At 44.4% G+C, this 16,906-nt stretch overlaps 1 protein-coding gene and 1 long non-coding RNA gene across 7 annotated transcripts; both read right to left on the bottom strand.

Annotated features, from left to right (window-relative positions):
* Positions 1-247: 247 nt before the first annotated feature.
* Positions 248-10,453, bottom strand: LOC123128582 (uncharacterized). 6 transcript variants are annotated; one of them, XR_006463295.1, is made up of 7 exons: positions 9,905-10,453; positions 8,355-8,536; positions 8,161-8,252; positions 7,470-7,518; positions 6,790-7,357; positions 5,123-5,960; positions 4,787-5,032 (listed from the first exon to the last, which is right to left on the bottom strand). It is a non-coding gene; the product is annotated as an uncharacterized lncRNA (long non-coding RNA). The 6 variants fall into 6 exon arrangements; XR_006463298.1 differs by lacking the exon at positions 5,123-5,960 and having other exon boundaries at positions 6,790-6,863; positions 7,084-7,357; XR_006463296.1 differs by lacking the exon at positions 4,787-5,032 and having other exon boundaries at positions 5,632-5,960; positions 6,790-6,863; positions 7,084-7,357.
* Positions 10,454-12,258: 1,805 nt separating this feature from the next.
* LOC123131072 (putative mannan endo-1,4-beta-mannosidase 9) lies at positions 12,259-14,894 on the bottom strand. The gene is made up of 5 exons (XM_044550837.1): positions 14,351-14,894; positions 13,524-13,618; positions 13,353-13,467; positions 12,875-13,239; positions 12,259-12,784 (listed from the first exon to the last, which is right to left on the bottom strand). Exons 1-5 carry the CDS (start codon positions 14,747-14,749, stop codon positions 12,433-12,435), a joined length of 1,326 nt encoding a protein of 441 aa, XP_044406772.1. The 5' UTR covers positions 14,750-14,894; the 3' UTR covers positions 12,259-12,432.
* Between the last annotated feature and the right edge of the window lie 2,012 nt (positions 14,895-16,906).

Genomic DNA, 16,906 nt, shown 5'->3' with positions numbered 1-16,906 from the left:
CACAAAATTCTCTTTTTATGCTGGATGATAGTTATCACAAATTTCAGCACCTACATGCACCTTTGCGGCAAGGATGTTAATTTTCGCTTTTAGATTTCTATGCTTCCATTAGGTCTCACATGTGTGGTGATTTCACCGGAGATTCGGTGCTTCATATATACTATATAATACGTGCTTCTTATGTGTAGACGAATTGGCACTACAATAATGCTTCTCAAGTTCGGCATCTTCCGGTTGTAACCACTGCCTCTTATGTTATGTTGAATTGCATGAATATGATGCTTCCAAACATCAATGATTCATAGTATGTTTCATACATGTGCTTCTTCGCTGCATAGAGTTTGTGGCATTTCAAGCATGCTGGAGGACGTCAGGCGCGCAAGGTCTCCACGGCCTTTCTCTGCAACCACAGTCCATCTTCCTCATCATGGTGCCCCATCGACGACCATCCATGGTACCCTTCACCAGCGGCAAAGAGCACTCCGTGGGGAGCCCATACTGCATGTGCCTCCTCAATGTCATCTTCGCTGCTCGTGGCCGCCATTTCCACGTCGCAGCCACCTACACGACAGCCCCTATGTTTTATCGCGGTCCGTCTGGAGTATCCCTTGCGCATGTGCCGTCGCCATCAAGGTGGACCATGGTGGCAGTGTGGCGACATGAAGGAAACCCCTTGACCATTCTTTGTATACAGAAGCAAATGCTGATATCACAGGAAGCAAATACTATTTCTGTTGGAAGCATTGTTTTGTTAGAACAAACAATCAACAGTGTTTATTTGATATCAATATGAACTTAGGAAGCATTGTATTATCGGCAACTTGAAAGAAGCAAGAAGTTGTGGCACGTCTGAAACATGTTGTATGAACAGACGAAGTACAAAAACTAACTTATATATGTTTGGTTATAAGCAAATCAGTATTATGATGGAAACACTTTTGTAATGGATGGAAGCAAACTTTTCTTGAGTTGGAAACATAATAAAAAAATATGGGACTCAAATTTTTTTCCATGTTAAAAAAGCCTCGGAAGCAAATTTTTGTTACATGGAAGCAAGGTTCCTTGACACAATTTTTTGCTAGATTGCATTAGAAGAAGTTGTGTCGTTAGTGGAAGCAAATTTTTGGTGTGTTGGAAACAAAAATAAAGTCACACTGGTTACAAGTTTTCATTACATCAGAGCAATCTTCTATATCTAAATAGCTAGCCCCCAGTAAGATATTTCTCTCAACATGCAAGTATGCCACCTCATCATTCAACATGCATAAGAAAAAGTCCACCTCAACATGCAACTATGCATATTAAAAATCCACTGCAACATGCATGCATGTAAAATTCCATTTTATTATGCTATTTATATTTAATTCTTATATACTTTCAGAAACTATTGTTTCAAGAATTCATGTTTCATATAATCAAAATCTCATTGAAATATTGCAAACATTCCCGCAACAACGTGCGGGGCATCATCTAGTTACAAAAAATACTAGCATCCAAAAATCATAGAATATTTCTTTCGAAAATAAGAAAGTATTTTCTTTCGACATGAAAAAGTATGAAATTTTACTAGTATCAGATGAGACATCCTTGCTTTTTTTCTTGACTGAACGATGGAAGCAGAAGCATCATAGGCAACTTGATTATGAGAAGCGAGGCTCGTACAAATTAACTGGCTACTAATACGGGAGCGGTTACAGGAAGCACCGTAATAAAAGGAGGACGTTCCCAAATCTAGCGTCCTTTCCGCACATGATCTAACGGCTTGTGTGCTTCTAATCCAACAGCTACGGGCTGGTCTGGTGGAACGCTAGGGACCAGTAGTCTGATCCCTAGTGGTTCCCATTTTCTTTTGGTCTTTCCAATTGCAGCATTGATGGAGCACTTGACGACACAGTCGAAATACTGCCATCTGTATTTAAAACTAGTGATTTCATTTGCTGTGAAAATATAAGACTAATTATAGGTAAATTATGTATGAAGGAAAATATCTCATTCAAAATCTACTATTTTAATATATTCCATATTTGCATTATTTATGAACACATAATACACATGTACACTGGACCATAGCAGTTGCAACAATTAAAATTGGACATATAACATCTCTTAGAAAGTAAACAAAATAAATAATCTCCAATTTAGTACATATGTCTAGTAACAAAAAATAAACATGTTGATGTGGATTTTTTTTCTGGTTTGTTACAATAGAACTTCAACAACCAAAGGATTGCAGTCTTTTTTCGTGGTTTCATTTTATTGAAAATGGAATAGAGAGGATTTTTTTAATAAACTGTGCTTGAATATTTTAATTCAGATAAATTTGAAAATTTGCTTGTTCCAACTAAAATACATATTAGAAGAGATTAATTCATAAATTTGCATTTTTGCAACATATAGTTTTTTTGCAACACATAGTTCTTGGAAAAAGTATGTTGTGCATATGGTATATCTTAAAAACATCTTACCGTATTTTTTTAAATTACTGGGGCCTGAACTTTGATTTTGCACCGGGCCCCCAAATTCTCAAGTATGGCCCTGGAGTCAGGACGAGCTCTTCACCCGTTCCCGTTTGCTCCTGCCCCTGCGGCCAGGCGGTTCCCTTCATGGGCGGCAGGGAATCGATCCAGCAGAGTCGGGTTCCTGCTTCGTCGGGTGGGATAGGGGAGTTGTTCCCGGCTGATTTGGCCTAGCAGTAGCTAGTAAACTTGCACGTGCAACGCACGTATCTGCTAATGCTCTTTTCAAAGATACATCCACTCTCAATCAAACACACCTTGTGTGCATGTTGTTGGAAATATGCCCTAGAGGCAATAATAAATTGATTATTATTATATTTCCTTGTTCATGATAATCGTTTATTATCCATGCTAGAATTTTATTGGTAGGAAACTCAGATACATGTGTGGATATATAGACAACACCATGTCCCTAGTAAGCCTCTAGTTGACTAGCTCGTTAATCAATAGATGGTTACGGTTTCCTGACCATGGACATTGGATGTCGTTGATAACGGGATCACATCATTAGGAGAATGATGTGATGGACAAGACCCAATCCTAAGCCTAGCACAAGATCATGTAGTTCGTATGCTAAAGCTTTTCTAATGTCAAGTATCATTTCCTTAGACCATGAGATTGTGCAACTCCCGGATACCGTAGGAGTGCTTTGGGTGTGCCAAACGTCACAACGTAACTGGGTGGCTATAAAGGTACACTACGGGTATCTCTGAAAGTGTCTGTTGGGTTGGCACGAATCGAGATTGGGATTTGTCACTCCGTGTAAACGGAGAGGTATCTCTGGGCCCACTCGGTAGGACATCATCATAATGTGCACAATGTGACCAAGGGGTTGATCACGGGATGATGTGTTACGGAACGAGTAAAGAGACTTGCCGGTAACGAGATTGAACAAGGTATCGGTATACCGACGATCGAATCTCGGGCAAGTACCATACCGCTAGACAAAGGGAATTGTATACGGGATCGATTGAGTCCTTGACATCGTGGTTCATCCGATGAGATCATCGTGGAACATGTCGGAGCCAACATGGGTATCCAGATCCCGCTGTTGGTTATTGACCGGAGAACGTCTCGGTCATGTCTGCATGTCTCCCGAACCCGTAGGGTCTACACACTTAAGGTTCGATGACGCTAGGGTTATAAAGGAAGCTTGTATATGGTTACCGAATGTTGTTCGGAGTCCCGGATGAGATCCCGGACGTCACGAGGAGTTCCGGAATGGTCCGGAGGTAAAGATTTATATATAGGAAGTCCTGTTTCGGCCATCGGGACAAGTTTCGGGGTCATCGGTATTGTACCGGGACCACCGGAAGGGTCCCGGGGGCCCACCGGGTGGGGCCACCTGCCCCGGGGGGCCACATGGGCTGTAGGGGGTGCGCCTTGGCCTACATGGGCCAAGGGCACCAGCCCCAAGAGGCCCATGCGCCTAGGGAACCCTAGAGGGAAGAGTCCTCAAGGGGGAAGGCACCTCCGAGGTGCCTTGGGGAGGATGGACTCCTCCCCCCCTCCTTAGCCGCACCCCTTCCTTGGAGGAGGGGGCAAGGCTGCGCCTCCCCCCTCTCCCCTGCCCCTATATATAGTGGAGGGGAGGGAGGGCATCCATACCTGAGCCCTTGGCGCCTCCCTCCCTCCCGTGACACCTCCTCCTCTCCCGTAGGTGCTTGGCGAAGCCCTGCAGGATTGCCACGCTCCTCCATCACCACCACGCCGTTGTGCTGCTGCTGGATGGAGTCTTCCTCAACCTCTCCCTCTCTCCTTGCTGGATCAAGGCGTGGGAGACATCGTCGAGCTGTACGTGTGTTGAACGCGGAGGTGCCGTCCGTTCGGCACTTGATCATCGGTGATCTGAATCACGACGAGTACGACTCCATCAACCCCGTTCACTTGAACGCTTCCGCTTAGCGATCTACAAGGGTATGTAGATGCACTCCCCTTTCTACTCGTTGCTGGTCTCTCCATAGATAGATCTTGGTGTTACGTAGGAAATTTTTTGAATTTCTGCTACGTTCCCCAACACATGTCTCATACTACCGTATACTTATAGTTGTTGATGGTGGTATAAGATGACACACACAAAAAAACAGCCAAGGTAACATTCATCATATAGGCCCGAAATGTTTTCAGGCCCTTACATCATATAGGTTCAAAGTTGTTTTATGTCATTTTTTCATAAATTTTTTCATAACTTATCTCCACATAAATAGAGGTCATTAGTGGTACTTTCAAAGACTCAACATTTTGGTTTATCACAAACTACATAAAATAGATATGTGTGAACACCATGTATTTTGGGATCAATGTTGCAACTTGCAAATTATACTTTTTCTCCCCAAGAGAATTTACAAAGTATGCATCAATGTTTGATTCTGCAATGTCAGATGCCAAGAAAGCATTCGTACATTTTCAAAGCAATATTATTTCCAATCAAACATCATGCACATTGCCTGACTTCTTTTACCCTGGAGATGAATTCAACCAGATAATCTTATAGACCATCCATCACATTGTTTTGCCTGCAATTCCAGTATGTACAAGTACAACACCATTCAATAGGGTGCACATGCACAGAAAAAGAAGTAAAAGAGACAAGTTGGGAGTTGTACATTACTAACTGAAAATGATCTTTTATCCATTTTCTTAAAAGATTCCTTTATTGTTGTTTCTTCTTGGTAAGTAAAAGTAAGTAGGAAGACAAGATTGTGGTAGAAGGTTTTCTTTCTTGTTCTCTCTCCCTGTGAACTGTAGGAGTGATAAAATGGTTTCTTTTTCCTTTAAGCAGTAAAATTTTACTTGAGCACACAAGCAAAAATATTTTAATTTAGAATACATAAATAATGATACTGTTTGCTTTGGGGAAAAAGATTGTGAAGTGTTGGCTGAGGCGCGGTCTGTACTTCATTTCTATGGTTCCACGAATGATAGAAGCAAAAATCTCTCATTAATTGATGGTCGGACTTCTTAGATTCAGGTAAGCCGAAAAATCAAAAAACAATCAAGAGAACACAGTATTTACTATTTTGCGAAAAAAAAAAGAACATCAATCTTGTTCACATTTAATGAGAGCAATCTCCAGTTCTGCTCTCTAAGTGCTTAAAAGGCAGTGAGACATGTGTGAATGAAAAATATATATACATAGTAGATATGAACTTTAACCGTTGGCTATGTTTGTTCACTTATATGATCACAATAAGTAAACATATATTGTTGTCCATAAATAAAGCAAAACATATCATGTCTCGAAGTATATGCTAATTATGAAATAGATGTCAATCATGTAATCAGATATGATAATGACACAAGCGAACATAAATGGAATGACATGGCATGAAATCTCTAGCCATGTTTTCTTTTTAATATCCAGAAGAAGAATTTGGCTGGTCTCTTTCAATTGCACCTCCAACTTTGTTCAGTGACAGCGATGTGGAGTTTGGACAAGATTCACTGGGAGCATAAGAGAAGTCATGAAGAAATTATTTTTACCTATGCAATAGTTCAAACATGCTCCTATTGATTAGTACTAAGATGAAGCCCTACTATTTGGCGTTGCTACCTAAAAGGACACATAAAATGATCATCGAGAACATTGTATTGATCCTTCTATTTTCTGGAATGACATCAAGAATTAACTTCCTGGAGTGGTATGACAGCTCTAGTACTTAGGAATCTATTATCCTTTTTCATTTTATAGGCATATATTCTATCAGGTACAACCTGATCCTTCTGTTCTCTGTTCAAGAAAAGTGAACTCCAGTATGAATCTGATTTATCATCTTCTAATAGTAAAATTGAATTTTCAACAAGCAGTATAAAAGCAAGCATGACTAAAAGTTATTTTCAAAAAAGCATGACCAGAAAAATAGGAACCACAAACTATCTCAGAAAGATTCTTTTAAATTTAAATATTTTTAGCGCACGCTGACCTGCAACTCTCAGTAAGCTTGTGCCAATTTATTTTCTAGGTGACGATCCAAAAATGTTTCCATATCCAAAGAAATACTGGAAACATATTTTTGTTGTTAGATCCACAAAAGAGGTTTTCTGTGTCACAAGCCCTCCATCCAACTATCACTGTGAAGTGAAATAGTTGATGTACATGCTTTTTTGAACTTTAAAAATTCCATGGTTTACAAAAAGATAGGATGATAAGTCAATTGATGACCAGAAAATGCTTAGAAAACACTAAGAAAACATGCATTTCAGATAACAGTAAATGTTGATTTTCTTTCTAAGACTACAGATAACACTATTACTGTATCAGGGAGAAATTTACCGCAGACTTGTCTCTTTTCGATGGTGCCTCCAACATCTTTATATAAAACTGTAGTGGGGCTTGCACCAGATTTCCTGGGAGCAAAAGAGAAGTGAAAATAAATGTTTTATAGAGGTCAATAGCTGGCCCAACAATAACTTTGAAAAGGAAATTAATCAAAGTCACTTCAATAAGATTTTATCTGTTTGTACACACAGACACAAGAAACCTTGCAAATTGCGGTACAACCATAATACTTTTCTCTAATATTAATATCATTTATGATCTCCAAAAATTGCCAAAAAGGAAACCTACATGTATATCTTCATAACATAAAAAGGAGATATGGGGGCAATGATCATGGTGCCCAGCTGCAACGTATCTGCAATGTTGTCTCTGTCCCATCTATAATCTCTAAGAAATTTCCAAAGGTAACTATTGTAAAATATACCCAGCAAGCTACATGCGTAATATCACTTGAATTAAAACAAATGATAACACAATATTCAGATGGATAAAATCACTTAACCCGTTGGATAAAGAATGTTGCTGTCTGAGCGCGTGGAAAGTCCATGACCTGTTGGAATAACTGAAAACCAAGCCCCAACAAAACCAGATTACATACACCAATTCAAGTAACATAATAAATCACTCGCATTATAAATCCCCGAAATCTGGGTGTGTACAGGTCCAGATATTACCTAATAAATGATTGCACGTGGTAGTGGAATCCAGTGTTCCAAAGAAACACTGCAAAGGGGTCATGATTTTTTTTCAGATTTTTTTGAAACTGAAAAAAAAACGAATTTTGATTTTTTTTCTTCAAAAAAAGTCCTCCATGGAGGCCGAGAGCCAAACATCCGTTCTCATATATTCATATACAATATAATAGTTTCAAACATGCAAGATATATCAAAAGTTGTATTAAACTGCATGATGAGTGCGGTGCCGGGAAGGGGGATCCGAAAACAATTTCCCTTTATTTACAGAATCACAAAATAATGACCAAAAGAGAGTGGAAAGCATCGAACATTGGGTACTATTTTCTCAAATCAGGTTCTACCAAGGGAACATCAGATTGCACCTACTTTGTGGTTCTGCATATGTTGCATGTGTCCATGGACTGAAAGCAGAAGATGCAAATAAACAGAACTAACAGGAACTAAACATATTGTGACATGTAACACCGTATACAATATTAAATTCCTTTTGTTTTCATTGAGGTAAACTCAACATATCAAATTATTTTTCTTTTCAATGCAGTAAAGCAGTTGGCTTTGATGCTCCAAGAACACTATTTAGTAAAATAGCAGTAGAGAGACATAATAGTAAATCTCGACAGATATGAGAGAAACTGCGCAATGAGGGAGCAAAGCGAAGATGGGACTGAACCTGGGAGCCCGATTCAATCATTATAGAGGACTTGTCACCCTTGATGCCTCCAGGAGCAGTGCGAAGAGGTTCCGCCCGCCCGCCACCATATACTGCACAGGCACACACAAAACAAAAAAACATCTTCAGCCAATTCCTGGAAAGGAAGAAGGAATGGGAAAAGCCGAAAAGGAGTGCAGGTGCGGACTGCGGACCTTGTCATGGCCGGCGAGGGACATCTTCTCCCTGTTGAAGACGGCGACGTCAAAGTCGAGCGTGCAACCCTCCGCCATGCAGCCGCCACGGCACCATTAGCATACAAAATAATCTACATCACCGGCCATAGTCTCGTCAGGATTCTAGCATCGATGTTGCATTTTTCCAAGCAATTTATGACCTGGAAAAAATCATGTTGTTCATATTATATACAACGAAAAATTAGATTCTAGCATCCATGTTATGCATTTCAGTACTAAATAAATAACAAAGTCTCTTTTTTCATATCTTAGCTCCCATATGCTTCTCTACAAACGCTTGGTACGGATTTTCTGCCCAGGTAGTGTTTGAAAACAAAGGCGGCTCTTCGCTCAAAAGGTAATAAAGTTTCAAGCATCCTAAATGTCATGAGAACAACAGAGATATCATCCTGCTTGACTTGATAAAAACATGTAAACTGAAAAACTGAGAATAATTTAATGGGGCACTAATTAGTTTAAGAAAACTTTCAAAAAGGGAACATACATATTCCATACTACTAAGGCATAGTATGAAAGTGTCTTCATGCTCACCTTAGGTAATAGATTGGTTAATTTTGTTGTTTCCTTAAACTAAGAAACCTTCAGGAAAATTCTGGCTTCTTTATTACATTTCTCTTTACACAAAACTAACAAGTGTTGTTGATTCGCTGGTCTGCACAAAGATTATAAGCATGCTCCCTAGCAACTATTTTAAAACCTGAACGCGATTAGAATCCTGAATTTGGATAGAAAATATATAATTGATAAACAAAAGGAAATGTGTGCTCCAGCCACTGATGGTGAATACAAAGATATAATCTCAAAGCATGTATGTAAATAAACTCATCTCCTAAAGTCTGGCGATATAATCATGGGATTCAATCAGAGAATCTCAGACGAAGGATTTCACCAGCTTAGTCAGCATTACTTCTATACTAAAATTTTAGTTCATACTCCCTCCACCCCACAATATAAGATTATTTTTCAAGCTATGGGACGGAGGGAGTAGAAAAATTCCCTAACTCCAAATCGTCTCACAAAGAAGAAAGAAGAAAGACAAAATTACTTATGTACAGCGCCACAACCTATAGTGAGAAATGAATAGGACTTCACACTTATATTTACATTGTTGGGTTAAGGTATGCAAGAACGAAGCATCTAGTTTGTATTCGAACAAAATACCAGAGATGTTTTTCATAAAATTCAATTGTCTTTTGCAACATCATAAAATTGTAGCTAAATTCATAAAGTGCTCAAAAACAACCACTAACTCATCTCCTAGAGCTTGATTTCCTAACACAACTGAATAACTCAATATGTAAACTTACATCTAGAAGCATATCGTGTGCATCCACTAATTCATGCACAAGCCCAATTGAGAAAAGTGTAAATAATCTCTCATCAGGCAGATAGACAAAACAAATGTCGCCTCATATCGGAATACATATGGCAGTTGTGTTCGCAAAGCAGTCATGGATGTAGTTCTGGCCAATCTACTACTGCAAGCCCCCGGTCCAAAGCACCCTTACCTTGTCAGCAAGCGCGGGGCATGACCGTTGCGGAGCAGGCACATCAGCACATGCTCGTTGGAAGCTACCAGAGCTGGCGGGTAGCCCCACATCGTCTGCGGCGGTGTTGGCTTTCCCGGCTTCATGGAGGAACGACGACGGAGACCCTAGCTCGCATTCGTGGTGCAGCGGAGGAGAGAAGCAGGCGGTGACAACAGCCCATGCTCGCGTCCATCACGGAGCGCCCGCTGGCACGACCCCTCCCGCGATATTGCCCCCAAGCTGCGGCGGAGTGGCGACGAAGGGCGCGGCGGGGCGGCTCCGGCGGCTGGGGAGGCGGCGACCCGCGGCGGGGGCGGCTCCCGCGGCTAGGGAGGCGCCAACCCACGGCGGTGGCGAGCTCCGGCGGCTGGGGAAGATACGACCCGCGGCGGGGGCGGGCTCCCGCGGCTGGGGAGGCGGCGACCCGCGGCAGGGGCAGGCTCCCGGCGACCTGCGGCGGCTTCCCGTGGCTCCGGCGGTGCGAGGCAGCGGTGAGCGCGGCTGCGGGAGGCGAACGGTGCAGGAGGAGCAGGATTTTGATTTTGATGATGGATGGATATGATTGTTTGGATCTGCCTCTTTCTTTCTTTTATAGTGGTAGTAGACTAGCACCGATCAAATCGATTGGTTGATGGATGAAGTCCCTGATGCTGTGCTCGCTCAACTGGGCTGCGATCCTAGACCCATCCGCGTCACTCACCGGAGTTGTTTGCTTGTTCATGGTTGCTTTCGTGATGCTGGAGTTTAGTTAATCAATAGAATTGGACACAAAATGATGGGCAGAAGCAGCGGTGATGCCGGAGTTTATTACTTCATTTAGTCGGTAGAACTAGCGCTAGTTTTTCCGTGATCCTGCAGAGACGTCTCTCGTGAAGCTGGAACTGCAGCAGCTATGGCCTGAGTGCATGAATGTGTTTGTCTCTGAACCTATGTAGTAGCGCTTGTAGATATAGTCTGGTTCATTTCTCGTTGAAGCTGAAGAGAGGGTCAGTACTAGTACTTAGCACTTTGTACGCAGACTTTGTTAGAAAAAAAATGGAGCAAAAATATCTGCATGTTTGTGTACAAATTCACTGCATCTTGCTTTAGTTTAACTCATCATCAATTTTGTGTGCTTCCATAACACTTAGAAATGGCTGCACAACCAATCTGAGCGACGAACATGTTATATTTCTGCAAAAGTTTCCACCTGGATTGATGTTAATAACGGACCACAGACCCTATAACTTATATACAAACATTGTGGTAACTTTTGCGGGTTGGGAAAAAAGTTATTAAAAAATATACCCTCCAGTAGCTTATGTGAAAAATAACACGACAATATACAAACTGTAGATCTCATAACTTTCGTATAAACACCATGATAACTTTGAAGAAAGCAAAAAAGTTGTTGAAAAACATACCCTTAATAACTTTTGTGAAAATAATATGGTAATATAAGAACCACATACTCGATAACTTACGTACAAACATCGCGGTATGACCAAGGGAAGAAAAGTTGTTGAAAAATATACCCCGATAACTTATGTGAAAATAGCAAGTTGATATATGAACCGCATATCCGATAACTTAGTACAAACGCCGCACTAACTATGATCGAGGGATTTTTTTTGCTGAAAAACATACCCCAGGTAACTCTTTGTGAAAATAGCACGGTAATATATTAACCGCATACCCGATAGTTTACGTACAAACACCACGGGAACTTAGACCAACAGCAGAAAAAATATTGGAAAACATATCCCCGAGAACTTATATGAAAATATCACGGTAAGAGCACATATCCGATAGCTTACGTATAAACACCACGGTAACTTTGACCAAGAAGAGAAAAGAGATGTTGAAACCTCGGTAACTTGTGTGAAAATAACACGGTAAGTTGCATACCACATGCGTGGTAACTTATGTAGCCGAGGCGCGGTAACTTCTGACCCGAAAAAAGTCGTCGAAACATACCAACATGGGATCTAGTTTCGAAGATCTCGTCGTGACAAATCTTTTTTGTGAGAACAGTTTTGTATTAGACCGGCGGTTTGAGCTACAAAACATTTTGAATTTTCAAAAATAGGAGAGTTCTGATGACATCAGTTTTTTTGTCCTTGAATACATGCATGTAATTAAAGAAAAGAATGCACATGAAATGATTGTGATTCATCCTAATGCAATCATGCATGTAATTAAAAGGAAGGAAAAAGTTGTGTGGTAGTTTTAGCAATACGGCACACACGTGTGCCAAGTATTGCGGTCCACATAAATATATAAGTAGAGAAGAGATAAAGAGATGGGTCCTTTTAGAAAACCTTTAATCTTTATTAATATGTTATAATGGGGACCTCATTCCTTGGTATGCCACTACATATGTTAGCCTTATTTGTGAGCAATCTTGACCTAATTAGACGATTGCAACTATCCTAACACGACTCGTGGGTCCTTGCTTCCTGCAGGCTGTTCCCCCAACGCGCGGGCGAGGCGGAACGCACCCGTGGATGCATCTACTCAAGCTAGACTCACGGCGTGATTCTGCCGATCCTAGCGTACTCCTGGGAGACGATGGCGGCGGTGGTGGAGCTGCGCTCAAGCACGACGGCGTAGCGGTCGGTCCAGCTCTCCATCCCGGGCGCCAAGACCTGCCAGAAGAGGCCCCCAGCGCACGGCCCGCCCCTCTTCGCAGACGCGTAGATGGCGTCGTACACCATGCGGAAGTAGTCGTCCCGCGCCGTCACCGCGTTGCCGACGGAGTTCCATCCAAACTCAGCCACCACCAGCGGCTTCCGCAGCGCCTTTGCCGTGTCCTCGATGTGCGATGCCATCCACTTCTTCCAGAACTCCACCTGCTGCTCCCCGGTCGAACCCGGCAGCCTGACACACACAAGCCACACGCACGGTCAACACAAATCCATCGGTTATCAGAGCTGAGAGGAAATTTGGGTGTGGCTATGGTTTGCTTACCACACGTCGGGGTAGTAGTGGATGGTGGCGAAGTCGACGGTGGGGATGCGGTTGTTCCCGATGAAGTCGGTGCCGGCGGAGTCTCCGCCAGGGTTGAACCGCTTGCGCTCGGGCGTGGATTCGCCGTAAAACCCCTCGAGGCCGACCTCCACCATGTGCTTGTCATCGATGGACTTGACGTAGGAGGACATGAGCGCCACCCAGGCCTGCATGGTCTTCCCGGAGGGGTCGGTCAGCACGCGGGGCTCGTTCATCAGCTCCCATGCAAAGATGGTGGGCTCGTCCTTGTACGCCACCCCCGTGAAGCTGTTGATCCTCGTCAGCACCCTCTGTTCCACACACACAAAACACACAAATGATACGATCTATATACATACGGTGCATACACAAGATGCTAATCATGATCGAGGTTTACGTCACGGCAGTGGAACATGCAGTGCACGCGATCAGTTTATTTTAGGGGAGTGCCTTCAAGGACGGACGGCCGGACCTTGACGTGCTCCTTGTAGAACTGCTGGGTGAGGGCGTCCCTGAAGAAGTCATCGTCGGAGCCCAGGTTGTGGCCCTGGTCTTTGGCCCACTGCACATACTGTCTCTTCCCGCCAAAGTCACCCCAGTTGTTCACCAGGCTCAGGCCCACTGCACATACTGTCTCTTCCCGCCAAAGTCACCCCAGTTGTTCACCAGGCTCAGGATCAAGTAGAGCCCTCGCTTCTTCGCTTCGGCGATCACAAAGTCTAGTCCCTGCATATATACCGTCAGAGAAAGTATATGAAAGAGATTAATTACATATGTTTTTCGAGATATTTTTTCAAACCACGGATGTTTTGAAGATGTTTCTCTCAGCATGTAAACATGTCATCTTAATGTTAGTATTTGTCATCATGAATTGGTGCAGTTTCGTATCAGATAAATTTACATCCACATCTAATGTCCATGTAATTAAACAGGTCCATCTTATATGTTAGGAAACTTTTTACCACAAAGGTATGAATTGAAAAAAAATTAATGGACACCAATGATGAGACAAAAAATGTTGTTTAATTAGCAATACCATTTAATTTAGGGGAATGCTAAAAATCTGATTTTTGGCAAATCCCAACAAACGCTCTGCTCCACAATTGTCATGCAGAAACAAAAAAATTGCCATGTTAGTTGTTGTATAGGGATTTTCCATGTTCTAAAGTGAAAATTGTCATGTGGTATAAAAGATTGACACAAAAACGCTGCAGAAGGGTATTTGCCATGCGTTGGATCAAGATCCGACGTACCTGAAGGCGTTAGATTTTGACGTAAAAATCTGACGTCGGATATGTATCTTAATTTAAACATTTTTTGAGGGAAATATCTTAATTTAAACATTGTGGTGATTATTCCGTCGAAAAAAGGAGCATGCGGTTATTTTTTTGACAACATGTTGTTATATATTGGTTAACAAGATTAGCGAGAGTCCATCTATCTAACAGTAGTACGTACCACGAACACGTCCTCGCTGTACACGCCGGGGGTGGTCTGCAGCGGACGGTTGCTGCCGCCATCGCTGAAGGCCCACGTCCTGATGACCGTCGCGCCGAGGCGGGACGCCTGGTCCAGCACGTCGAGCACCTTGCTCCGGTCGGCGGGGTTCGACGCCATGTACATGAGCCAGTAGGCGTTGAAGCCGTTCGGGTAGAACGGCCGGCCGCCCACCGTGAACCGCGTCCCGTCCGCCCTCGCGAACCCGCGGACCTCCGCCTTTACTCCCCACTTGATGGGAGCCGGTGCCGGGGCGGGCGCAGCGTCGTCATCGATGCTCGGCCGGCGCGCTCCGGCCGCCAGGGCCATGACGGCCAGACACGACACGACCATCAGCCATCGCGCGTTGCTGGTGCCCATGCCTACCTATGTGTGTATACGAATCCCAAGCCGCTGTGGCTACCTCGTACAAGCGATTAGCTGTAGGTCAATATATCCTTGTTGCGGATGGTATGCTGTGCATGGAGACGGGTGCTAGCTCGCGTTATATAGGCGAGGACTCCTGCATGGCGACACGAGACGGGCAGGGCGCAGGGATACGGCATTCACGGCATTAGTTTAGCATACGGCATTCACGGCATGAAATAATTGTAATTAAGCTGAGCTTAGCATATCGCCGGCATGCCTGGCATGAGATAATTATTATCAGCTTTTTTTTAGGGAATGTGGGAGCTTTATTGCATTTTAATGTTAATACAGATACAAAACGGATTCGCCCTTAAAAAAAGATACAAAACGGATAGGGCGGCCCTGTGAACCAGACATGCACGGATGTTCGTGGTGGAGATTGCCTATTTGACTCTCTCCGTTCGTGGTGGTGCGGATCGTGGCCTCCTTCACCACGGGCCGGGGGAGAATGTTTCGTCAAAATACACCCGAGTAAAGTCTGTTTTAAATCTTAAACTCGTAGAGTTTGTCGGAATCGAACCTCAACATTTGAATCCATGAAATCTATACCCCAACCTTTCTAATCCCGGTCAATATCAACCCTACCCCGATCCTAGACCTGTTTGCCGCACTTGAGAAAAGAAAATCCAAGCCGGAATTACAGGTTCTCTCACTGACTCAGCGGTCCTACACGTCATAACCGTCTTCCGCTTTACTGTCGCGCCGAGCGATGCTGCAGAAGCCAGGTTCTCTCACTGACTCAGCGGTCCTACACTTGAGAAGGAACTTGCTAGCCTGGCCACCGGTGCATGGTGTGCATAGGAATTACACGGTGTTGGGTAGGGACTCGGCTCCCCTGACGTACTGCAGGGCGCAGTTGGGTCACTGACAGGTGGGCCAACTTGCTTTCGGGCCCACCTGTCAGTGGCCCAACTGCACCCTGCAGTACGTCAGAGGAGCCTCGTCCGTTGGGTAGGGGCGGCCGGTGACGGAAAGGGTGGAGGTGTGTCATCGGAACAGGAAGCAGAGGCCACAGTGGGCAAAGAGGTGGTCGGCCGTGATTCGGCTGCCATGGCAGCTGTTTCGGGCAGAGCTGGTAGTGGGGTTTTGGCTACCATGGCAGCATTTTTATCTGCTGCAACGATGGATTGAAGGATCGAACGGGGCCGGCGAGGGATTGCTGGGAGCGAGTACGTGAGGTTGTCCTTGTCGTCAGGCGAGCGCTCATTGGTGGTGGTGGAGAATGAGAAGTGGGTTCATCGAAGACGATCGTTGCGTGAGACGAGGACCTGATCGGCAACTCTATCACGACATCTGTACCCTTTTGTGTTTTGAAGAATAGCCAAGCACCTCCTGTGTTCACTCTTCGTTACTGTGCCCCCTTCCGCCGTGTGCCGCTCCGGCCCCGGCGTCCACGACACCCCGCCGCCTGCCACCTCGGCAGCGGCGTCCCCCCTCCCCCCGCTGTCCACTGTCCTGGCTTCGGCGGCCACCCCCTCCCTCTCCCTCCGTGCGGACTGCGACATGGTTGTCAGCCCGTAGTCGCTCTCATCCTCCTCCCGCCCGCGCGACGAGCGGCCGGTGGTCTCGGGGCTCGGCCTCTCCGAGGAGTCGGAGGCGTCGGGCATCCGGGCCGGGATGGAGGTGGCCTCGGGGTCGCGTCCGGTGTAGGAGCCATGCCGTTGTCTGGTGACCTAGGAGCCATCTGCGCCTTCCAAGAAGACCCTCTGAAGGCGCTGAGGGAGTCCTGGACTAAGGGGTCCTCGGGCGTCCGGCCTGTTAGCCATGGGCCGGGCTGATAGGCTGTGAAGAACACGAAGACCAAAGACTACACCCGTGTCCGGATGGGACTCTCCTTGGCGTGGAAGGCAAGCTTGGCGACCAAATATGTAGATTCATTTCTTTGTAACCGACCTTGTGTAACCCTAGATCCTCCCGGTGTCTATATAAACCGGAGGACTTAGTCCGGAGGGGAGAGATTTATTCATTATCATAGTCATACAGGCTAGACCTCTAGGGTTTAGCCATTACGATCTCGTGGTAGATCAACTCTTGTAATACTCATATTCATCAAGATCAATCAAGCGGGACGTAGGGTATTACCTCCATAGAGAGGGCCCGAATCTGGGT

Source organism: Triticum aestivum, chromosome 6A, assembly GCF_018294505.1.
Source record: "Triticum aestivum cultivar Chinese Spring chromosome 6A, IWGSC CS RefSeq v2.1, whole genome shotgun sequence".
Lineage (NCBI taxonomy): Eukaryota > Viridiplantae > Streptophyta > Magnoliopsida > Poales > Poaceae > Triticum > Triticum aestivum.
This window is presented reverse-complemented; position numbering and strand designations above follow the sequence as displayed.

What these genes read in the sequence shown, in the direction of transcription:
- LOC123131072 (XM_044550837.1), bottom strand. Translation starts at nt 14,749, where the DNA reads ATGGGCACCAGCAACGCGCGATGGCTGATGGTCGTGTCGTGTCTGGCC. An exon ending in GACTTTGGCGGGAAGAGACA is followed by an intron (nt 13,468 to 13,523) that starts GTATGTGCAGTG and finishes TGGCGGGAAGAG; the next exon opens with ACAGTATGTGCAGTGGGCCA. An exon ending in CACTACTACCCCGACGTGTG is followed by an intron (nt 12,785 to 12,874) that starts GTAAGCAAACCA and finishes TGTGTGTGTCAG; the next exon opens with GCTGCCGGGTTCGACCGGGG.